The sequence below is a fragment of the Lissotriton helveticus genome, chromosome 11 (assembly GCF_964261635.1).
Source record: "Lissotriton helveticus chromosome 11, aLisHel1.1, whole genome shotgun sequence".
In the NCBI taxonomy this organism is placed as follows: domain Eukaryota; kingdom Metazoa; phylum Chordata; class Amphibia; order Caudata; family Salamandridae; genus Lissotriton; species Lissotriton helveticus.
Genome location: NC_136072.1, coordinates 648,903,220 through 648,929,098, shown reverse-complemented (window position 1 = coordinate 648,929,098; position 25,879 = coordinate 648,903,220). Strand labels below are relative to the sequence as shown.

The 25,879-nt window shown below is 46.2% G+C and overlaps 1 protein-coding gene across 7 annotated transcripts in view; it reads right to left on the bottom strand.

The window, feature by feature from the left end:
- The window catches only part of LOC144791723 (disintegrin and metalloproteinase domain-containing protein 9-like), a 2,314,109-nt gene that overhangs the window by 466,181 nt on the left and 1,822,049 nt on the right, over positions 1–25,879 (bottom strand). The window contains exons 19-20 of one of the 7 annotated variants that reach the window (XM_078666491.1): positions 15,682–15,768; positions 14,324–15,543 (exon numbers count right to left, since the gene is read on the bottom strand). The exons of 3 other annotated variants lie outside the window; for them this stretch is intronic. In XM_078666491.1, coding sequence (XP_078522617.1) covers positions 15,701–15,768 — 68 coding nt within the window. In that variant the 3' untranslated portion in view covers positions 14,324–15,543; positions 15,682–15,700. Of the gene's footprint in view, positions 1–14,323; positions 15,544–15,681; positions 15,769–25,879 lie in introns of those variants that run through there. 3 more of the 7 variants (XR_013602453.1, XR_013602452.1, XM_078666490.1) reach the window with 3 other exon arrangements.

Sequence of the window (25,879 nt, the reverse complement as noted above, 5' to 3'; positions counted from 1 at the left end):
CCATGGGGGTCCAGCCAAGATTTAACAAATGGGAGTTAATTGGCCTTTAACAAGTAGGGGACCTCTGGGCACAGGGGGATATTCAATCATGGGTAGATCTACAGCGTGACTATCAGCTAACCCCTACCGAGATTTATCGCTATCTCCAAATATGACACACACTCAAGGTGGTGTTGCTGAAAGGAGAAGAGCTCCCTGAGTCTGCAAGAGCCCTGCAACCCCTGAGGGAACAAATTCCAATATCTAGTACAGATGGAAGATGATGAATGGGCAGGGGCTTTGGCATCCCCGAGTTAAGTGGCCATACAAGCAGATTTCGGCTTAGTCCAATAAAAATTGCTACATCGGCCCTAATGTGCCTGGACAACCCTGGTTAAATTGGCTAGGGCAATGACAGAGGGTTGTCGGTGTGAGTGTGGGAAAGATGATATATATTATCACATCGTCTGGATTTGCCCAGCATAGGTCTTCTGGGCAGCAGTCTTGGCCTGTATGAGAGACTATGCTATGACCGCTTCCACAAAATGGTGTCTCCTTAACATCTGGAGTGTAACAGACCTGAAACATATGTAACAAATATAGTGGACATAGGGACTGTCGGATGGGAAACGCAATATAGCGAGAGACTATGGGGTAGCAGAACGGACACTACAGTTGGAGAACTGCAAACCTGATTTTTATTGCTGTATGTTGGCCGAGAGGGTGGTATATGATGTTCAAGTTGCCCGCAAAATTGGGGGCAAATCTGGGGAAAATGGAAAGTTAACATGATGAACATTTGTAATGATTTCTCCTCCACTGGCCTGATGGAGTAGCGATCCGATCCAACAACAACTCTCACCAATGTCGATTGAGTTATGTGATGGGAGAGGTAGTATCACCAGGAAAGTTGGGCACTGAAATGATTGTACAACCAAAAGCAATGACAGTGCACTATTATGCTTTGTATTTGTTGTTCACTGAACTGTCAATAAAAGGATTTATTAAAATAAAAAAAAAAAACAATGAAAACATCAGACAAAATCTAAATACACAACCTTGGCAATTCCGCCCCACTGGGCAACAGTATACATATCAAAGGCACTTCATATCAGCACATTATGACCAATGTAGTCACTTCTAAAACCCTTAATGTGAATCCTAAAGAAGTGTATTGCAAAAAAAAACATGTAGACGTGTAGACTGTGGATGAGGTATAGAGGGACTTAAGCATCATAGAAATTAAACAGAAAATGTTACACACTATACTAGCTAACATATCCACTGTTCACCTAAAACGAAACCCCCGATAATATTCACAACAAATATAGAAATACATGAAATGATAATCCGCAAACAAAGTGCAAGTATGTGAATTTAAAGCTTTAAGTTTCACAAATGTGGCCTTAGTGGGTACCATGATTGGAGTTTCAACTCAGTGGGTAACATGATTTTCTCATTAAAGATAATAACACAAAATGACTTAGCATAAAGTAGAATTCAGCTGTCCTCAACGTCATCCCTACTACCACTTGCATGCAAAATGGCAAAGATACTGTCAATAAACCTAATCCATAGTGTGACATGTCTCAAAAAGGCACTTTCTGCTAGAGAGGCCTGAGGTTGGAATCTAGGATGACTGTGGAATTGGAGACCAAGGTACCGCAAGGTCTTAATGCAGAAGAAGTATTGAGTATACATTTGGATAAAGCATAATGCATATTCCCTTCTCAGGAGCTATTTTTGTTCACCACATGTCTAAACTGTTTTCTTGTCAACTGAGTATTGCTCAGCTGTTTTAAATGCATGTTTTTAACAGTCAATACAGTATTTTGATGTAGTAAGTGTTTATGTAAATGATCAGTTAACACTCATTGTAAACTACCTTGACCTTTAGTTTTAGCACTATCATTTGTAATGTGTTCATGATATATGTGACCCCTAATTTCAGGTGTTGTTATGAATTGCATTTTGCCTGTGCTCAGTTGCGCTGACAGGGTCTGCAATGTTATGTATGTCAGCAAGTTCCAGACTCTTGTCAGGGCACATAAACTGCAGTTATGCTGTGGAAACAGGCAGTGGGGTTGTTGTTCCCTGTATATTTAATTTTACAATGAAGACATGTTCTTTGACTTACCTGCTATGGACGTATTTTACTTCCATGTTCCAGGAGAGTAAAGACCCAGTGATTCTTTCAGTGGACCCACACCATTTAAAAAAAAAATGTTAAGGAGCAGGCGGTATTTTGTGAAGTCATGTGACTTGTGCAATGTTCTGGCTTTCTGGAGAAGAGGTGAGGAAAGTTGGTTTATCGCAGATTGGCTTGGCATATTTTCAAAAAGGGCTTGGAGTATTAATAAATTTGAACGCCATTGCTGTACCCTGCGCAAGGGTATCGTGACGTGCTAGTCACATGATGTGCATGTCATAATGCAGCGTGACACAGTTTTTGACTGGGGAAAACAAATTCCAGATGATTTATGATGCATAGAGCTATCTTTACTGATTTTGACTGCACGGTCTATGGATTCTGTTTAACTTAAGTCAGCTGTGTAAGAAAGCCTATTTGTGAATCGTCATGCTAGACATATTACATCACTCATGACATGGTCAGTGACATCACTGATGACATCTCAAATGACATCACTGATGACATCATCCAGTGAATATGTGTTTTTCTGAAAATTAAATATGTTTTATATATGTATATCTCAAGGTCGATGGAAGAATAAAAGGGTAAATAAGTGTCTACATGGATGTCTTTGTAAAATTGATTGTATAGCTGAATGATTAAGTGCATCTTAGTGAATACATGGGTTAGCGAGTAATGTTTAAATATGTAAATATCTGTATCAGTCTCTCACTTTGTGTGTAAGTGGCTGCATGAGTTTGTGAGTAGCTACATGAGTGTCTATATGGGTTATTAGTTGTTTTTTTGAGTATAAGTATGAGTGTCTGAGTGTCTGTATGGTTCGGTGGGGGGTATTACTTAGCCCATAGATGCATGAATGAGTGACTCACTGTTTGTATGTTTTTAAAGACGGCATGTGTGCAGGACTCTATGGGTGGATGAGTGTATGTATGGGTGTGTTAGTGAGTGAATGACTGTCTCAATAGTGTCTTTATGAGTAACTACATACGTTTAAAACTAGTATATGTGAGTATTGGTGTATAAAAGTGAGTATATGTGAGACTGGAACAGTTCATGTAAAAATAAGTATGTGTTTCTATAATTGATTGTTTAAGAGAGTAAGTATGTGTACGTTTCTGTAGAAGTAAGTGTAGTGGCGTGTGTATAACTGTAAATGCAAGTAAATGGATGTTTTATTCTTTATTAGCATGAGTGACTATGTGTGTGAGTAACTCTATGAATGAGTGGCGGTGCGTAACAGGATGTATAGGTATATGAGTACATATGATGAGTGAGTACATGTATGAGTGACTATATAAGACTGTTAATAAGTGGATGTGTATGTAGATCTTGGAATTACTGAATGGGTTGTTGTAACTGGCATTGGTATGTCCATTTTAAACAAAAATTTAGTTTCTATTTTTGAATGTGTGTATCAAAGGTTATATTAGGGTGAGAGGAAGTCTGCCACTATCACAAGGATGATGTCATCAGTGATGTCATTTAAGATGTCATCAGTGATGTCATGAGTGATGTCACTGACCATGTCATGAGTGATGTAATATGTGACGTCATCAGCTGTGCATTGGGGGCACGCGAGTTATAGTTAGCTGAACTAACTATAACAGGGGAATTCCAATGGTTTTGTATGAGTGAAATGTCCAGCTAACTATAACGCCCCTGAAACCTATGGTTTTTTCAGTGAATTTCTAAGGTTTTTTAAATGCTAATTCCTAACTATAACGTGCCTGAAGCACACGTTACTACTTATGTAACAATATATATCTGTAAGAGACATTAGTTAGTGATAGATTCCTTACCGTAGAATATCCCCAGGCTGGATGCGGAAAATTTTGCGTAGCAATGCCCCTGCGCGCCGGCAGGCGTCGTCCGCGGCTCCGCGTCCGTCGTTAGCGCCGGTATGACGTCATCGGAGCCTTCGCGCACTGACGTCAGTTCTGATTCACAGCTTTTCCACGCCAGATACGCAGAGCCATGATAGAACCAACACTGGTGCCATGAAACTAGGGCCCTGAAAGGGGATGACCTTAACCCTAGATATCGGTTCACAGAACGGGGAGGATGGGTGGGTTGGTAAGAAATCTATCACTAACTAATGTCTCTTACAGATATATCGTTACACAAGTAGTAACTTGTGCATCTGAAAGAGACACGTTAGTGATAGATTCCTTACCTTAGAATAGATACCCCAGCAATACCAACCCCGGTGGTGGGTCTGCGAACCAATAATCACACCAGAAAGTCCTGGAGTACGCAATGGCCACAGAAGCCATCCCTCCGGACTTGGCTGTCCAGGCAGTAGTGTCTTGCAAACGTGTGCAGCGAGGCCCTCGTAGCTGCCTGACAAATGTCCTGCAAGGGCACTCCTCGGCCTAAGGCAGTCGTAGTCACCGTGGCCCGAGTGGAATGAACCCTCAGCCCAACAGGGGGTTCCTTCTTAGCCAAGGAGAAACACGCCTGGATGCACAATACGATCCACCGAGAGATGGTCCGCTTGTGCACCGCCCGTCCTTTCTTAGCGCCCACGTAACCAACAAAGAGTTGGTCATCCACCCGGAACTGGCGTGTGCGATCCAGATAGTAAGAGAGCGCACGGTTTGGAAGAAAGAGCCTGGAGCTCACTCACTCTCCTGGCAGAGGTGATGCAACCAGGAAAGCAGTCTTTAGAGTAAGAAGACGGAGAGGACAGTTATGAAGTGGCTCGAAGGAAGCACACATCAGAAAGGTAAGTACAAGGTTCAAGTCCCACTAAGGCATCACGAATGGAACAGGAGGGAACATGTGTGTAATGCCCTTCAAAACCTATTTACAATTGGGGACTTGAACAAGGATGCCTGATCAGGTAGCCTTAAGAAGGCGGAAATGGCAGAAAGGTAGCCCTTGATAGTGCCCAGAGCAGAGCCCTGCTGGGCAAGAGAAAGAAGGAAGAGGAGAACCTCAGAAAGGGGTGCAGAGAGAGGATCCACAGCCTTTGCTGGGCACCATGCCACAAATCTGTTCCACCTGCACGCGTATACCGACTTTGTGAGGGACGCCTGACTGCCAGAATTACATTACAGACTTCAGGAGGCAAGTCAAATGGCCTCAACTGTCGCCGCTCAATCTCCAAGCTTGTAGGTGGAGACTGGACAGGTTTGGGTGGAGGACCGTCCCCTGTTGCTGCGACAGAAGGTCCTCCCGAAGAGGCAGACGAATCGGGGGATCGACAGACATGCTGAGTAGCTCTGGATACCAATACCTTCGTGCCCAGTCCGGAGCCACAAGGATAACCTGGGCCCGGTCGCGCTTCATCTTCTTCAGCACTCTGGGCAGAAGTGGTATAGGCGGAAAGGCGTACAACAGACCGCAACTCCACACGTGACGAAAAGCGTCGCCGAGCAAGTGCTGCCTTGGAAATTCCAATGCGCGGAACTGATGACATTGCGCGTTCTCTTCGGTGGGTCTCCCCATTGCCGAAAGAGGACTTGCGCCACGTCCGAGTTCAGACGCCATTCGTGATCCATCATGCACCGACGGCTGAGCTCGTCCGCCCTGGCATTCAGAGAACCTGCCAGGTGTTGAGCCACCAGGGTCACGCCCTGGCGTTCCAGCCATTGCCAGAGGCGCAGAGCCTCCTGGCAAAGGGTCCACGACCCCATCCGCCCTGTTTGTTGCAGTACCACATGGCGGTGGTGTTGTCCGTGAACACCTGCACTACACTCCCCCGGACAGAGGGGAGGAATGCTTTCAGTGCTAGACGAATCGCCCGTAACTCCAACAGGTTGATGTGGAGCCGGGCCTCCGCCGGAGACCAGAGGCCTCTGATCTCCGCCTCTCCCATGTGGCCACCCCAGCCCTGGAGGGACGCGTCCGTCAAAACTACGTGCTCCGGTTGGGAAAAGGAGAGGGATCTGCCGCTGACCCAATCGCGGTCCGTGAGCCACCACTGCAGCTGTCTTGCAGTGCCCTCCGAGATCAGGACGTGGTCGGACAGGTTGCCCTGATGCTGGGCCCACTGAAACTTCAGGTCCCACTGCAGAGCCCGCATCCGCCACCTGGCGTGATGCACCAGTAGGATGCAGGAGGCCATCAGCCCCAGAAGACGCAGCGTCAACCTGACCGAGACCCGGGATAACGGCTGAAAGATGGGAATCAAAGCCTGAATATCCCGGACCCGCTGTTCGGGTGGATAAACCCGAAACCGCGCCGAGTCGAGAACCGCTCCGATGAAAAGGAGCTTCTGAGAGGGGCACAGGTGTGACTTTGGCACATTGATGGAGAACCCCAGCTGGTGCAGGAGATCTGCCGTAGTCTGGAGGTGGCTGACGACTGTCTGGGGCGAGCCCGCCTCAACAACCAGTCGTCGAGGTAGGGGAAGACTGAAACCCCTAACCTGCGCAGATGAGCTGCGACCACCGCCATCACCTTCGTGAACACCCGTGGGGCGCTGGTAAGGCCGAAGGGGAGCACGGTATACTGAAAGTGCTCATGGCCAATTGTGAACCGCAGGTAGCGCCGGTGGGCCAGCAGGACGGGGATGTGGAAATAAGCGTCCTGCAAGTCTAACGCTACCATCCAGTCTCCTGGGTCCAGGGCAGCTAGGACCTGAGCCAGTGTCAGCATTTTGAACTTCTCCTTTCGGAGGAAGCCGTTGACGTTCCGTAGGTCCAAGATAGGGCGTAGGCCCCCTTTGCCATTCTTGGGTACCAGAAAGTAGTGGGAGTAGCAACCACACCCTACTTCTGGCCCAGGAAGGCGCTCGATGGCCCCCTTGGCCAAGAGGGCCGTAACTTCCTCCTGCAGAAGTCGCAAATGATCCCCCGATACACGGCGGTTCTGCGGTGGCATGGCTGGAGGAGTCGCCTCGAAGGGGAGGGAGTAGCCCCTTCGGACGATTTGCAGCACCCACCTGTCCGATGTGACAGTGCGCCAGTGGAGGTGGTGATGGCGGACCCTGCCCCCCACTGGGGTCACATGGGCCTGAAAGCACGGACTAGGAGGGTTTGAGGCGGATGCTGCGGGGGAAGGTGTGGACTGACCTCGCCGTTGTCCCCGACCGCCGGTTCCCACGGCCGCCACCGCGTTGGGTATTACCCTGCGAAGCGTGGCTGGCAGCACGTGTGGGTACACCCCTTCCGTGGCCACGAAAGGAGTAAAAGGCAGCCGATTGCTGGCGCGGGGCCGAGAGGCCCAAGGACTTGGCCGTAGCCCTGAAGTCCTTAAAGCGCTTAAGCGCATGGTCTGCCTTGTCGCCAAAGAGGCGACGGCCATCGAACGGCATGTCCATCAGTGTGTTTTGGACATTGGCCGAAAAGTTGGCGGACCTCAACCAGGCGTGGCGTCTGACCGCCACCGTCGTTGCCATCGCTCTACCTAGTGAGTCAGTGGTATCCAGCCCACACCGGATAGAATATTTGGCTGCATCCCGGCCCTCCACAAGGGCTTGGCCGAGTTTGGCCCGTACCTCCAACGGACACTCTGGCAGCACTTCCGCAACCGTATCCCACAGAGAGTGGGTGTAGCGGCCCAAGAGGCATGCGGTATTGGAAGACCGCAATCCCAAACTAAGGGACGAGAAGATCTTTTTACCGTATTGCTCGTACCTCTTGGATTCCCTGTCCGGAGGTGCCGACGGGAATGCGGTCTGGGAATTGGAGGCCTGGATGACCAGACTCTCGGGGGTGGGGTGGGTGGACAGGAAACATGGGTCGCCCGGGGCAGGGCGGTGGCGTCTGGCCACGTTCCTATCTACGTGCGAACCCGTAGCGGGCTTGGACCAAGTGCCCAAAAGAATGTCGGTTAAGGCCTCGTTAAACGGCAGCAGAGGCTCGGCTGAGCATGACTGCAGCTTAAGGACCTTAGTGAGGAGGTTAGTCCTCACGGCCGCGACGGGGAGCTCAAGGCCCAAAGCCTTGGCTGCCCTCATCAACACCACACTATAGGTTGCCCCCTCCTCTGTAGCCACGGTAGGAGGCGAGACAAAGTAAGTGTCAGGCGAAGTGTCTATACCACTGGCCTCCCCAAGTTCACCTGTCCAGTCCTCATGAGACTGGCATTCACGTGCCAGAGGGTCCTCAGAACCCTCCCAATCCTCCATCTCCTGGTAGTCAGGTTCAACAAAGGATGGGTCCGGTTCATGGAAAGTAAACTCTCCGAACGGCGTCATAATCGGCGCCGCTTCGGCGCCGGAACCGGGCCGAATGAGGTATCGAGGGCGGCGCCGGTGGTGACACCCGAGGGGACGGCGCCGGGGAGGTCGTTAAATCCACCGGCGATGACCCGGATCCCGAACCAGATCCAGTGGGGCCCTGCGGCGCCGGGCCCGAAGGCGCCGGCTGCGTCGTAACCTAAGCACCAGACGGCGTCAGGGCCGGAGCCGCCGACCCGCTAGGACCCCGAGACGGGACCGTTGGGCCCGAAGGTGCCGCGGAGCCCGTCGGAGGAGAGAGGGCCCTCATGGCCATGAGGAACCGCTCGATCTTCTCCGGCGCGCGTTAGGCCCAGGGACCGAAGGGTATGAAGCCGGACGCGGCGCCTGCGACTCCGACGGTGCCACCTGAACCCCCGGCCACGTCGCGCGAGCGCCGGGGGGAGTCAGAAGAGCGATGACGTCTCCGACTTCTTGTGCTTACTTGACGACTTCGACCCAGAGGAGTGATGTCGACTCCCGGAGCTATGATAGCTCCGCTCCCGCGACCGGTCCCTCGACCTCCGTCCGGACCGGGACCTCTCTTGGCGCGGGGCCGACTGCCGGAGTTCGAGCCGCTTACGGACCGCTCCCGTCTAGCCTTCGAAGTCAGGGCCCGGCAGTCGGAACAGGCCTTGTCGTCGTGGTCGACGCCGAGACAGTGGAGACACCGACGGTGAGGGTCCATCACCGACATCAGTCGGTCGCAATCCTCACAGGGCTTGAAACCAGGCATCCCTACCGGCACCGATTAGGAGTCGAAGACTCGAAAAAGGAGATCAAAAAGATCAAAAAGTGAGTTAGTCAAAAAGTGACTAAGGTACCACTTTTTCCGGAACTGCGCTGCTGGCGCGGAAAAAAGAAGAACTGACGTCAGCACGCGGAGGCGGCGTCTAAGTACTCCGACGACGTCATCACGGCGCCCACGACACCGACGACGGACGCGGAGCCGCAGACAACGCCTACCGACGTGCAAGGGTACTGCTACGCGAAAAATTCCGGATCCCGTCTGACGCCTGGGGATATTCTAAGGTAAGGAATCTAATACTAACGTGTCTCTTTCAGATACACGCCATAGGGCATCTTTGCACACATCACCTCAGGCACCGTCCTCTCCCTTCCCCACTGTGTAAACGCGTCATGTGGCCGTTCTAAGTTGAAAGATTAAGTCCCTTGGAATCCTAAGGGTCCCTAGGGTCAAACAAGCCCACTAGGTACCTCCAGTAAGTGCCACAGAGCTGCGTTCCAGAGAGGTGTAAAAAGGGGCAGGGCCTCTGAACACCTGTCTGCAACACAGCTCCCTGGCGCATACTGGACATACCTGTTGGGCTAGTTGGCCCTCAGGGACCCTCAATATTGAAAGAGAATTAATTCCCCAACTTAAAACGTGCCACGGGCGCGTTTGCACAGTGGTGAAGGAAGGGGGCGTGGCCTGAGGTGACATGTATGCAAACACGCCCTGTGGCGCGTTTTAAGTTAGATAATTAATTACTCCTCAATCCTGAGGGTCCCTGAGGACCAACTAGCCCACCAGGTACCTCCAGTATGCGCCATGGGGCTGCGTTGCAGAGAGGTGTTCAGAGGCCACGCCCCTTTTTACATCACTCTGCAATGCAGCTCCGTGTCACTTACTGGAGGTACCTGGTGGACTAGTTGGCCCCCGGGTGGCCCCCGTAATTTTTTAAAGAAGCCCTGGGGGTGGCAGTGCCCGGGCCTGGGGGGCCCGGAGAGTCCCCCCCACCTAATTTAAAGAAGCCCCGGGGCCTATATTATGATAACGCCCCAGGGGGTGGCGGTTCCCAGGGCAGTGTGGGGGGGATTAGCCTCCCCACACGTTTTTTGATCATGCCCCTGGGACTTGGCTCCCCCGGGGGCTAATTACCAACGAAGCGTGGGAGCCCGTGCTTCGTTTTTTAAAACATTTCGGCCAAATTTCGCACTGGATGCGCGAATCTCACCAATTTCTTTTTTTAATGCTTTTTTGGGCCCTGGGGGTCCTAGTGGTTCCACCTGAGCAGGCCTAGGGGTTCAGGGTTTTACTACCTTGCCCACTTTTTGCGTTCTGCGCGTTTTTTTCTGCTTTCTTGGCACAGATGTTTGCCGACACTTCCTGGTTTGGAGTGTTGACAGCCAATTAGCATATAGCTCGTGCTCCGCAGGGTGTGCTTAGGGTCCTCGGATTAACAGCGGCCATAGATATATATGTGATTTTAATTTTGATTTTCTCAGGAACTACTGTACGGATTTACACCATTTAACCAAAAGGCACAACTCTGAATGAAGGGCTACCTTTTTGCCAAATTTGGTGTAATTCCGTTCAGCAGTTCGGGCTGTAGCTACGACTAAAGGTTCCTATGGGAAATTGCATGGGGAAAACATGTTCTGAGACCCCCCTTTTTTCTGGGCCCCCGCTTGACGAATCACCCAGAGACTTTCAGGATAGAAGCAGACCGAAGCGCCTCACCAGTTTTGAAAATTTGGCGAAGATTAGTCAACCGGCGCCAAAGTTATTCCAAATAGAATGTTGTGGATTTCCTATGGATAATAGTTCCTAACTATAACTACCTACTGGCAGAAAATGTGCAAATCTGGGTGAGATTTATTGATGATGTGTTTTTAATTTGGAGAGGTGATGAATTGAGTGCACTTGCTTTTATTGACAAACTTAATGCTAATGAGTATAACTTAAAGTTTACCCATCATATAAGCAGCAAATCAATTGATTTCTTAGACGTTAAGGTATACCACAAGTCAGGCAAGTTGGCAACCACCCTCCATAGAAAGGCTACTGCGGGCAATTCCACTCTGCAGGCTAGCAGTGCCCATCCGCACCATACAATTGAAAACATCCCCTATGGGGAACTGCTCCACCTCAAAAGGATTTGCAGCAGTGAAGAGGAATTGGAGAAGTGTACGATGGAAGCCCTTAGCAGGTTTAAATCAAGAGGGTACCATGTTGATACTCTCAAAAGAGCAGTCAACAAAATGAATCAAAAGTCTAGAGACTGCCTCCTTCAACAGAAAGGAGTTGTATCAACAAACAGTGAAGACCCTGAAAATTCAGTTCTGAGATTCATTACACCATACAGTTGCCAAACTAGGAAAATAAGATCAATCCTAACGAAGAGTTGGCCGATTCTTCAAACAGACAGCGTTATCTCAGCTGAACTCCCTGATAACCCTAAAATCACTTTCAGGAGAGGACCTACTTTACGCAACCATGTCACCAATCCATTCCCTGAAATATCCAAACAAAAACCCTGGTTCCCGCAACGTCGAGGCTTTTTTAAATGCTCGAGTTGCCGAGCTTGCAAGTTTGGTGTTAACACCAGCACCCTTGGTATCTGCTCTATCACGAGGAATAAGGTCCTGATGAAGGCGGCCCAGAGCTGCCGAAACGCGCGTAGACCTGCTGCGATGGCCAAATAGTACATCTGGTGGCCCACATTCTAGCATTGTCATTCTGCTAATTAGTTTTCCAGTTCCTTTCTCCATTTAGTATGAGGTTGAGTGTGGTATGATTGTTAGCACGAGAGTATGGTGAGAGACATGGTTGTTACCAAGGGTTAATTTTTATACAATTTTTGTGTTGTAGATATTTATGATTCAGTTGTATTTCTTGTGAATTTTGACATGAATTGAAATTAAATTTCTTTGTTATCTCTGATGAAAGACAGTATTTATATGAACTGAAAAAATAAGAAAAAAATAAAATTGTTATTTTTTGAATTAATATAGTATGCCACTTGTTTTTGTCACCTGTTTGATATATTTATAGATGTAATTGCATAACCAAAATATAAGGCCTTTGTAGGAACGCCCCCACATTGCAGTGTTAACACCAGCACCTACATGACTCCATTCAGTCCAATGCTGGTACAGATCAAGGGTAACTACAATTGCAGGACAGAGTATGCTGTGTATGTCCTGGTGTGCACCTGCGGCACGTTGGCAGTACTCGGCTTGCGGTGCACGCCAGGATATTACAGCATCTCCGAGCAATTGTCAATAATGACAACTCCTACCCAGTGGCGAGACACTTCAAGGCTGTGCATAACAACAATCTTGAATGTCTCAGCTACTTCGTTTTGACATCTGTACCCCAACCCCGACGGGGAGGGGACAGAGAAAAAATGCTTCGTCAACTCGAATCCAAAATTATATTAGAACTTGATACCAAGGTCCCAAATGGTCTCAACACCACAGAAGACCTGTATCATTTTCTTTGAGATTGTCTCAGCCAACATGTACAACCCTTCTCTGTAACCCACTTAGACCCATTAATTTGTGTTCACAGTCTGGATTATAAGTCCGCTTATGTGATATCATATTGACTTCCCTCGCAACCCAAAAAAGAAGATTTTTTGTTCCCCTCTTGTTTACATTCACTGTTTGTTTATTTATTTCTTTTGTCATTGACCCTGGATATATCTTCTCATTTTTTGAACTTAAGAGTGACTACAAATAGTTAGTCTTTATTGGACTATATTATAAAAATAGATTTATATAGAAAAACTCTTTTTTCTTTTCTTATTTCACTTATTAGATGTTGGGTACACATTTAGAAACTTGGAGATTAATTACCAGACGTAGGAAATATGTTGGAGAATGGAGGGGTTGCCATCATGTTTAGATGTCCCCTCAATAACATCACCAATTTGGGGTTGCCATCAATATTAGATGTCCCCACAAGATTGTAAATAGGATATATGGTTTTTAATACATGTATAGTATTTATTGGCAATTTTGCACATGATACATCACTTATATTGTATAAGTATTTAGTGTTTTTTTAGAACATTTGTTCAAAACGATACCTCTTTGTGATATATTACGTGTGTTTCGCAACAACACTTTGTTTACATATGTATTCTTTTCCGTATTTAGTTTTATGGAAGTCAGTACGTATTCACCTTACAAGCTGCTAGTTATCTTAATCATAAAGATTATACATATCTGTATTTTACCATTGTATAAGCATTCATGCAGAAACAATCTTGTCAGTATACAATAATGAATTCATTAATTTTATCAATTGGTTTTAAGGAGACTTACATCATGTATTCTGATTGTAATCCATCCTATCTCATAACTATGCCAGTGATACGTAGTAGTAATATTTTCTCCGTCTCTACTGTTGTCACATGGTGTGTACTAGCACTTTAAAAGTTCAGGCATGATGGGTTAACATTTGACTGTGATCAAGGGCATCCGCCCGAAACGCGTCAGTTTTTGCTTCTGCTTAGCTCATTAAAATTCCAGCTGCCTCATATCGGAATCGTTGAGTCATCTGTTCTGCCCTGGGGATCTGGGGCTACAGTCTGCTATATATATATATAAAAAAATCGCTCACAAAATAAGCGATCACTCAGAGGATATTACAACCAGCAGTTGGATAATTTCCAGTAACACAGTTCGCCTGCACCGCAAGCTTGATCACACTCTGCAATTTGGGACAATCTTGCAATACATACAGGGACACAGAAAGCAAAAGAGGACAAGAAAATTCCTTCCCCTTGGTTCGTGTAAATGGCATCCATGTTAGAGTGACAGGATATACATTATGACAGTTATCCAACAATAGGTGATACAATTGAAAGTTATGTTACATACATTTATGTGTTTATATTGATCTTATATAATTCCTGCATGTTTCCATGTGTCTCTTGATTTGCTAGGATATTTCCAGAAAAACTTTCAAAAAAACGTGTAAGGAAACTTGTGCCACGGACACGGAGTGTTTGATTGGTGTGATGCTCCGTCCATCACCACCCCCTTTTGTACCACTTTGTTCGCCATAAGTTGGCAGGGTATGCTCAGACGTGAGTCCCTTGATCACTTTGCCCTGGATTCAAGCAAGCCTGGCTGAAGACGGCTGTAATGTTTAGAAAAGAAAGCACAGCACCGGGTTTTGTGCATACATTTAAAAACTGCCCATACGTTGAACACTTCTAATTAAAACATAGAAACTTTCTATGAAAGAATATTCTCTTTATTAATCTTTGTATAAATTTGTTTTTTTCCTTTTCTTTCTTTTAAAATGATTATTTTGTACAGTTTATCTTGTCATTTAACAATCTCATAAATGTTGATGGATTTGCAATCATTTACATATATGTTCTTTCAACCACCAATTAAATATAGTTTAATTTCAGTTACAGTCACAAATGATAGTTATACAGAACCAATCAATCCAATGAACGCGTTTCGGCGAATGCCTTCCTCAGGAGTTCTGTATAGCTCCAATAATTACTAAGAAACAAGAGAATATTTACATTAATTTATCTGAAGTGACAACGTAATGGAGATATTATTATTTACATTTTGTTCTGATTTTTATAAGGGAACATATAGAACAAGCTGTGGTGAGAGTTAATATTACAACATTTCTATGAAATAAACAAAGTGATCATTCATAAATTTCATTGTGATTCTTATTTAACAGTGTTGTGTAACCAATGTATATCTACATAACTTTATGTACAGTACTTCCTACAAATCATATATACATTGCGTCATATATATATATATACACACTTTATTTACATATATTACATAACATATACACAGTTACATTCCTACATAGTCTAAGCTCTTATCCTAAAGTCTCTTTGTTTATTAGGGAAATACACTAACTATATCTGTCTCTATGGAATGGGTTCAAAAAGAGCCATTCCACATGATCACATGTGCCTGCCAATGCTATTTAGCTACCGACATGCACCTGGGTTCATGCAAGGCTACATGGAGGAGTATTTGTACCTGTCATCCATATAAAGGGTCATGACCTCATGACAATTGAAATGCTTTTGTAAATTATACTAAGACTTATCTATACGGAATAGATGCAACTTGACTCTTTATCTATATATCCACAATAGTTTAATATCAATACCTGTAATCACTCTTGGTAGTGTGGCCTCACATAACATTCATGTATGGCATCTATAGGTATATCTCAGTTAGAAGATATTTAAGTATTGTACCACGGAGCCCCACGATTTCTTTAATATCTAAATAGAAGGTGAACAGGTGTATTAGGGGTACACTGTCCTGTAAATTAACTCTATTAGATAAATATTTCTAGGTCGATTATACATACCTAATAAGTATGAGGGCTATGCCTTAGTTCGGTCCATTTGTAGTTCAGTTGATTATGTAGGATGAGATGGATCCCACAACGTCCCGATATTTATCCGCCCATATGTGTCAGTCTGGTTCTCTATTTTGATGCTGCACTTAGGTTCTAAAACACAAAATATAACTATTTAGAGCATATCTGTTAATGCTTCTAATTTATATATAGCACATCCTTGAGGCATATAATGCGCTCTCTCTACCTTCTTAAATGAAACCCATTATAGCCGAGAATAACAACTATTACCTGTATTTGAGACGTGGGTCTAACTTAGGTAATGATTAGGGCTGGATGGTCTTATGAGCAAGGTTTCCTGTGGATCCACAAGTAGTGCTGAAAAATATAAAGCATATCTCTAGTTGCTATAAATATACTCAGAGATATGGTAGCTAAACACTATAAGCAGGAGTATGATGATGGTTGAATCAGTTATTTCTAGTTGCCCCTGTTGTAAAAGGTACCACATGTACCAAAAACGGTAGCGATTTATAAGGGTAAAGAACACTGGTTCAGAATGATTACAGATCAGACCAGGTACAAGGATTAGGTTAATGTCGATTGCATCTCGTTATTATTTATAATAACCCCTATCATAAAAGACACAACATGTCTCAAAGGGCGATGATTTATAAGGGTGACATGCCCTGGTTTGAAGTAATTTCCTACCAGGTTAGTTGAAGGGTCAGTTTGTTGACGATTACATCTAATCAGAACATCCATCAACCCACTGTTTTTGTCATGTCAGTGGAGGCTCATTACTAAACATTATTGTATCGCATATATTCCCAACCCCATTCTTGTCTCATTATAACTCCGCTAGAAACAAGAGAACCGATGATACTAGCTATCCATTCTCCACTTACTTTCAATTCCGACGTGCGTCCGAACGAGACTCTCCGGCGTAGTGGTACACGCTGAGCGAGTCTCCCGTTTATTTCCGGTTTCTAAAGCCCGATGTTTCGCGGCTTTTACTCCGAAATCTCGCGTGATTGGCTTCAACTCGAGTACGTGCTCGGGAATGATTTAAACTAAAAGTACTCAAATCGGTTGCCATTTTACGATTAGTTTATGGCATAAAGCTTACGTTTAACTTCACAATGAGTCGATAAGGTTTGACGAGTTTGCGACTCTATTAGGCTAAATTTTAATTATGAACGTGAGGTCGAAAATCCTTGTTTAATCACATTTCCCTTTAACCTAGATGATTAATTCTATGTTATCTATATTGTAAACTTGTAACAAAGGCAAAGCTTTGTTCTGATATACATAGGTATGTGCAAGAAATACCATATTTTCTTAACACGCACAGGGTCAGACTGATTTGCATATGGCCATGTACGAACTGGGGTGGCAGAGTGGGCTAAAGAACGGTGGTGGATTACACCCAGATCTGTTGACTGGGTGTGAGTGTTTGATTGGGTCAGATGCTCCGTCCATCACCACCCCCTTTTGTACCGCTTTGTTCGCCATAAGTTGGCAGGGTATGCTCAGTCCCTTGCTCACTTTGTCACTGGATTGAAGCAAGCCTGGCTGAAGACGGCTGTAATGTCAGAAACCGGCCCTAGGAAGCATGTTTCCGGTCCAGGGAAGGCATGGCTTGGCAGTTCGGGCTGGACTTTTCCCATGCGGCACAAGGTCAGACTGATTTGCATATGGCCATGTCTGAACTGGGGTGGCAGAGTGGGCTAAAGAACGGTGATGGAATAAACCCAGATCTGTTGACTGGGTGTGAGTGTTTGATTGGTTCAGATGCTCCGTCCATCACCACCCCCTTTTGTACCACGGACATTGAGGCGGCCATTGCTAAGAGGTGAAGAGTGAGCGGTATTACTATATATAAAAAGGTATACACTATAACTTCTATCTCTTTACATGTATTTATATGCACATTTATATAAAGTAGAAACTCGCCCTTTAACGGAAAATAATTAAACCTTACAATCCCAACCTCTACAAAATGCCGACAAATAAACATTTACACTGAAACTGATCTCTGCTTTCTACCAATTGTAAAGAAAGCACCTGCTCCAAATTACTAGAGCCCCAACGGAAAAACTGCAAAATAGTGTGAAACATCTAAAAAGAACATGCATGTAAGCATAAATAAAACAAGTAGATGCATAACTTTATATGTAAATAAAAGTATAAACATTTTAAAATTGCAAGTCTTTATACAATTAAGCTATTTTGAGATATTACTATAAAGCATGCTATGGGAGGGCCACTACCAAAGACATTGTTGTAATTATTGTAATGGAACACAACACCCCCATCCCTCAATGTAAGTAAGGGAGGTATTGTAGGATACATGTGAGGCAAGCACTAGTTTCCAGGAGCCCACAACAAAAAATCCTAAAAAATATACTCCTTAAAGTCCCCTAACATATCACAGGCCAACTACCACCTATACCCATTTTAAAATGTTAAATTGCACAAACTGAAAAGCATCCATTGATACTCTCCGGCCCGTAGAAGATACCAGGATAAGGAAATACCTAAACACTTAAAACATTATACATAACGAGGAACCCTTCCTGTTATTTGACAACCTAAATAATGATTGATGAATCCTAATATTTTCTACAGCAAGCAACTTACTAACACTAAGCCATTGTCAAACCTGGATAACGGATGGGACCTTCAAAACCATTTACTCAGATATACACCATACACAGTGAATATCAAAACAAAATTATAGCATTCATAAAAAGACCTAACACCTAATAAAGAAAGTAGCACTTACTACAAACTCTTAAAACACATTAAACATAAAACAAATAACTACTACCCACAAACAATAATAATAGACTTTGAACAAGCCATGATTCAAACCATCTTAAAAATACAAGGCTGTTACTATCATTTCAATCAAAGCACATGGAGACATATCCAACAATCCACACTAAGGGCCCACGTGCTAGTTTCGACGGTCCTGGAGCAGGGAGCACGCCACTGATCCACTCCAAAACCGCTGAAATTCACCACCGCCCGCCTGCCAGATTACAAGTGATTTTGTGGTCGGGCGGGTGGCGTGATGGTCCCGCGGCAGTGCTGTTTAAAGGCACATTGTGAGCCTCAAATAACACTGCCACAGAACCGAAAGTGCATGATCCTGCAAGAGAGGCAATGCACCATGTAGTGCATTCCTTTCTGTGCAGACACTGGGGGTGCAAATCTACAGGGGGTCACAACATGTGCCCCCTGCATGCACCCCCTGTTCACAGGGGCCTGAGGGGGTCCCGTAGGGCCCCCTTTCTTTCCTCACCCCCAGCAGTTACATGGCGGAAGAACCTCCATGAGACCACTAGCGGTGAGTAAAGTCATAGTATGCTTGGTGGTGCCTCAGGTTACCACCAAGAATAATGCAACCCTCAAACCGCTGCAGGACCGCCAGGGAACACTGTTTGCTGACGGTTGCGAGGGTGCAATGGCGGTCCGACCGAGCCCCTAATGGGACAGATGGACCGCCTGTGCGGCGGTCGCTGGACTGCCACGCCCGCCCCTGCGAGTCGGAGAGTCCTCAGATCACCAGATTCGTAATCAGGGCCTAAATGTGAAATATGGTACAAACACTCATTTTGCCTTTGAAATAAACAAAATGATAGCACTAGCCTATGTCCCTGTCACAGAGGTAGCCAACCACTACAATTTACTAAAAGAAAGTCTTTTCTTCCAACAAAACAAAAACAAACTGAGCCCCCTAATGGATTAACCCCTTGCCTGCGCTGAACGTTCCGTGCTAGTGCGGAACGTTCTATTGCGCGGGCGGGGCCGCGACGTCCAACAGACGTGCGCAGCACTACCGAGGTAGTGCACGCGACGTCCGTTGGACGTCGACAGCAGCGATGGGGTTAATTTGAAGACATCTGGGTTGTCAGACTACGTCACTTGGGCACAGATGTCAACCTTAATTCGAAATACCATGGTTAAATATCTATGACAGCAGCTGGGCCAGGAAACCAAAACAAACAACTCAGGGAAGGATGGCACAATGCCTTCCAATCCACACTAGGCAAAACCCAACCCACGCACTACAAATTTATAGAAAGTCTACAAAAAAATCAAAGCTACCAACAACTAGGAATGGAGTAATAATTCTACCTAAACTTAGCGAATAAATCAAAAGAATGTACGACATGCTACAATTTAAAGTAAAACTCTTCATAAACAAGTAGATTGTTACGATTCCATCCTTAGTCCGGCACTCCTCAGGATTCGAGCGATGCAATAAGGTATCCACCCCCTGATATCCCCAACTCCTGCAATTACTGCACGGAGGATTAGAGAGATCAAGTGAGGGAAGGGTAGGAAGGGAAAAACAGGGATTAGAATCTTGATCTTGGAACACAATCACTCAGGCTTCCTCGTCTATTCTGCGAAGGTGGTATTCCGGAATATGCAAGATTAGCGAGAGGGGTTGTTGTCATGCTTGGTGTACATAAGCCTATGCCACAGGTTGCTGAAGAAGAAAGCCAAAGTCTCGCAGGACAATAATACTCAGTAGTCAATAGCTATTACAGCTAATCAAGGATTCTATATCTTTTGGTTCAATGCACCATAGTCTCGCTGTTCCCATATAAACAAGAAGTGAGGATTTGCAAAACTTAAAGAAAGCTCAGATGCAGTTTATTGAGCGCGCAGGCAGCCGCTCATAAGACAATATCTGGTAGGAGCAGTACTCAAGAGAAAGATATGTTTACCGCTTTTGTGCGGTTCAAACACTTAAAGGAAAACAACCAAAAATAAAGCGCCTTAGCGGTTAATTGCTCCTGCCTTGGTGCTCCGGTAAACACACCTGAACAATGCCAAAGTTACGGGAACGCTAGCGCTGACAACCGCTCCTGCCTCAGAGCTCCTGTGAAAGCAAACAACACAAATGTCACGGAAACGTCGGCTCCTGCCTCGGTGCTCCGGTGGATTCAAATACACAATGTCAAATTTACGGAAACACTAGCGTTGACAACCGCTCCTGACTTGGAGCGTAGGTTACTTATCTCGTTTCTCACATCGCCAAAGGGGAAGAGCTGAATCCAGGAAAGGTTACTTTACGGTTGCCTTCACCGGTTGAGCAACCCTCTCGGGGTGGAGGCTATCAGTCAGGGAATGTATCGCCCTTCCGAGACACGGGGAAAGCAGGAGACTTCGCATCCGCGACTTCTCCTCAGGAAACGGGAAGTTGGTTACGGGCTTGCTATTGGGAATTACGCACGCCTCCTCGTGCGTGTCGTGTTCTTTTCAGGACGCGACTCCGCCCCTGTTTTGGATGCATTCTGGGGGTTCTAGGCCAGGCAGGCGTGACGCCTATGAATCCTGACATAGATCACTAGGCAATAATAGCCAAAAGCATGATATTAAATAAATACTAACCTACAAAACCCTAAAAACAGTACAACATAATCAAGATTACAAATATTTTTTATATAAATACATATATTATTTTATTACACCAGTCAAAACATTAAGAGCCTAATTATGAGTCTGACAGTCCATGAACCGCCAGATTCATGCTGGCAGTCCATTAATTGTTGCACCAGCGGTCCAACCACCCGATTACAAGTTGAGCAGTTGGACCGCCATGGCACCACCACAACCACCAGGGATCTGCGATTCATGGCGGCAGAGCAGCATTGTGAGGCCGCAGTACCCTTGGCAGGGCAGCTGCAGCCCCACCAAGCATATTACGAGCCCACCATAAAACTGGAGACGGTGAGGAAACTTAGGGGGCCATACATGGCCCCATTGTGCCTTGCTACATGGGGTGCATGCTGGGGGTCACATGGTGTGACCTCCTGTCTGTATGCATCCCCAGTACAGCATGGACTTTACAGACCATGCTTTGCTGGAATGTGCTGTGGCTGACCCACAGCGCTGCCTTGCTAAGAATCTCCTATGAGCGCTGTGGGCCAGCTGCCACAGGACTGCCTGCCTGGACTACAACTTGTAATCCAGCGGGCAATCAGCAGTGGAGTCAGGCAGTGTGCGAGCAGGGCGGAGGCATACTGACCCCCTCCAACACCACTAAACTCATAATCAGGCCCTAAATAAAAATCCAATTTTAAATAAGACTGCTCAAACAATATATATATTATTTATTATTATCTAAACCTCACCAACCAAATGCCTCAAACAACAAACTCAATTTGTTGTGTATAAAAATAACAACACATAAAATACTCTCAAAACAAAGTTTACTGAGTTTTGACCGAGATTCATAGCCTGGTGGGCAAACAGATAAATGAAGTACGATAATGTCAAAATACACACAAAAAAAAAAGATGACCTGTGCATCCAACCCCATCCAACCTCCTATCCACAATGAACACATAAAGTACTCAATGCCAAATAACAATCACATAACATTACATAAATGATAAAATATAACATTTCTCCACCAAAACAAATAAATGTAATAGGACTACTGTTCTGTAGCTGCACATCATTCTCGGTATCCACATAGCCAAAAAGTGTAATCCACCAAAAACTGGAAAAATGTTTTCCAAAAGCCCCCCAAAAATCTGAAAAAGTGTTTACAGAAAGAAACGTTCCTGGAAATAAAACAAAAAGGAGAGAAAAGTAAAAACAAAATATTGGTTTATTAGAAACCAAAACAAATTTCCCTTAAAACAATATTTTAAAAAGCTGAATACAAATGCTCATAGGACACATTTGTAAAAAATAAAACACCTGCAAAGCACACCAGAAACCCCCCCGCAAAAACAGTACAATTAAAAAACATAAATATACATAACACTTAAACATTAAAAAGCAAGTAAGATACCACAATAAATATAACATACTGATGCATTACTAAAAAACTGTCTGGAAACATAAACCAACACACTAGTAAACAACACTACATTTACTACAACTAAATTTAGTAACAAAATCCCAAACACTATAACCAGACTCTAGAATGCTCACCTACATCCCTCCTACCCTCCAAACACACAAAAAAACTTCTAAATAGACTTACCTGTTCCGACAAACAGCAGCACTTTTCTGTGACCTGAAACCGAGAAAATAGACTAGAAATGGCACGAATATACTGCAAAACACAAGATAGCGGTAGGTAAAATGGCTGTAAAATTAAACTAAAAAACAACTGACTATCTCTCGTAGAAATGAATGGGAAAATAAGTTACAAATGTTTTCAAAATTGTAAAAATATGTTGAACATGTAAAACATGTTAAAAAGAACACGTTACTTACCTTCAGTAACAATATATCTGTAAGACACATAGGTTAGTTATAGATTCCTTACCTTAGAATTCCTCTCAGGTGTCAGACTGGATCTGTAAAGTTTTTCACCAGCAGTACCCTTGCTCGTTGAAAGGTGGTGTAGGTCGGCTCCACGTTCCGCATGGTAGCTACTTAGATTCCACCCTTTGCCACTGTCGTCAGTTCTGTACACAACTTTCCACGCCAGAAGCACAGAGGCATGCAAGCCACTGAACACTGGTGCATAAAAGAGCCCTGAAAGGAATACCTTAACCCTAGAAGTTAGCTCGCAGAACTGGGAGGATGGGTGGGGCAGTAAGGAATCTATAACTAACCTATGGTTCTTACAGATATATCGTTACCGAAGGTAAGTAACTTGTGCATCTGAAATAAACAGTTAGTTATAGATTCTTACCTTAGAATGGATACCCCAGCAACACCAACCCTGGAGGCGGGTATGCGAACCAACACAACAGAAAGTCCTTGAGAACAGAACGGCCAAAGAAGTCGTCTCTCTGGACTTGGCTGTCCATGCAGTAGTGTTTTGTGAACGTGTGCAGCGATGCCCACGTAGCTGCCTGACAGAGGTCATTGAGGGGGACTCCTTGTCCCAAAGCAGTAGTAGTTGCCATCGCCCTGGTGGAACGGGTGCACAGCCCCACTGGAGGCTCCTTCCTTGCCAAAGAATAGCACGCCTTAATGCACGCCATAATATACAAAACAACCCACATTGTTTGTGCAAGGCCCAACCTTTTTTGGCGCCCACGTACCCCTTTTTTGGCACCCACATACCCAACAAAGCGCTGGTCATCCACCCGGAATTGCTTTGTGCAATCCAAATAAAATTAAAGCATTTGGATCAAGACAATGTAGCCTCTCCCTCTTTGGAAGGATGCGGAGGCGGAAAGAAAGGGGGGCAAAGTGATGGTCTGTCCAATGTGGAAAGAAGTAACCACTTTGGGAAGAAAGGATGGACGAGTTTGAAGGACAACCTTGTCCGGATGAACAGCCAGAAAAAGAGGCTTCGTAGAAAGTGCTTGGAGCTCACTCACACTGCGCGCAGAGTTGATGGCCACCAGAAAGGCAGTTCAGAAGCCTGAGAGGACAGTTATGTAGCGGTACAAAGAGAGCGCATATAAGATATGTAAGAACCAAGTTCAAGTCCCACTGGGGCATTACGAAGGGAACAGGAGGAAAAAGATGTGTAACGCCCTTAAGGAAGCGATTTACAACAGGGAACTTGAAAAGAGAAGGCTGATCAGGAAGCCTAAGAAAGGTTGAAACAGCTGAGAGGTAGCCCTTTAGAGTGCCAGACCAGAGCCCTGCTGGGCCAAAGAAAGGAGGAACAAGAGAACCTCAGAAAGAGGGGCAGAAAAGGGATCTACAGCCTTTGCTGCACACCATGCTACAAATTTGGTTCATCTACAGGCGTATACCGTCTTAGTGGAGGGACGCCTGGCTGCCAAGATAACATCACAGACTTCTGGAGGCAGGTCAAAGGACGTGAACTGCCGCCGTACAATCTCGTCGCAAGGAGCTCGAGGTTGGACAGGTTCGGGTGGAGGACCATCCCCTGCTGCTACGACAGAAGATCCTCCCGAAGAGGCAGTCTGATCGGAGGATCGATGGCCATGTGTAGCAGCTCGTCGTTTCTCGCCGGAAGAACACAAAGAGTCCGCCTCCCCCCGTTTCGCTCCGAGGCCACCGAAGTCATCTGCGGCGTCCCGCAAGGATCTTCACTCAGCCCCACCCTCTTCAACATCTACATGAAACCTCTCGCAGCCATCGCACGCCAGCACAACCTCAACATCATCTCTTACGCCGACGACACCCAGCTGATCCTCTCCCTCACCAGAGACCCCGACACCGCCAGAACCTGCCTACACGAAGGGATGAAAGACGTCGCCGAGTGGATGAAGGACAGCCGCCTGAAACTGAACTCGGACAAGACGGAAGTACTCATCCTGGGATCTTCGCCCTCCGCCTGGGACGACTCCTGGTGGCCCCCAGCCCTGGGCACCGCACCCAAGCCAACCGACCACGCACGCAACCTGGGCTTCATCCTGGACCCCTCCCTCTCGATGACCAGACAAGTCAACGCCGTCTCCTCATCGTGCTTCAACACCCTGTGTATGCTTCGCAAGATCTTCCGCTGGATCCCGACCGAGACCAGGAAGACTGTCACCCAGGCACTCGTCACCAGCCGACTGGACTACGGAAACGCCCGCTACGCCGGAACCACAACCAAGCTACAGAAAAGACTCCAGCGCATCCAGAACGCCTCCGCCCGACTCATCCTGGATGTCCCCCGACGCAGCCACATCTCCAGCCACCTGAGGAACCTGCACTGGCTCCCCGTCGACAAGAGGATCACGTTCCGGCTCCTTACCCACGCACACAAGTCTCTCCATGACCTGGGCCCCAAGTACCTCAACGACCGCCTGACCTTCTACACGCCCACCCGCCAGCTACGGTCCACCAGCCTCTCCCTCGCAGCCGTACCACGCATCCGAAGAGCCACCGCCGGAGGAAGATCCTTCTCTTACCTGGCTGCCAAGACTTGGAACTCCCTCCCCATCCACCTTCGGCTGACCCAGGACCATCTCGCCTTCAGGAAACAACTCAAGACCTGGCTGTTCGAGCAGTAGCATACCCCTCCCCCCAAGCGCCTTGAGACCCTCCCGGGTGAGTAGTGCGCGATACAAATGGCATGATTGATTGATTGATTGATTGAGCTCGGGATATCAGACTCTTCATGCCCAATCTGGAGCCACAAGAATGACTAGGGCCCGGTCGCACCTGATCACCTTCAGCACTCTGGGCAGTAGTGGTATGGGCGGAAAGGGGCATAGAAGACCGCAACTCCACTCGCCACAAAAAACGTCGCCTAGCGAGTGCCGCTTTGGAAATTCCAACGAGCAGAATTGCTGACATCGCGCGTTCTCTTCGGTGGTGAATAGGTCTAACCAAGGCTCTCTCCACTATTGAAAGAGTACTCGCACCACCTCTGAGTGAAGACGCAATTTGTGATCCATCATGCACCAGCGGCTGAGTTTGCCCGCCCTGGCATTCAGGGAACCTGCCAGGTGTTGAACTACCAGGGATATGCTGTGATGTTCCAGCCATGTTCAGAGGCTGAGGGCCTCTTGAAATAGGGTCCATGACCCCAAACCACCTTGTTTGTTGCAGTACCACATGGCGGTGGTTTTGTCCGTGAACACCTGCA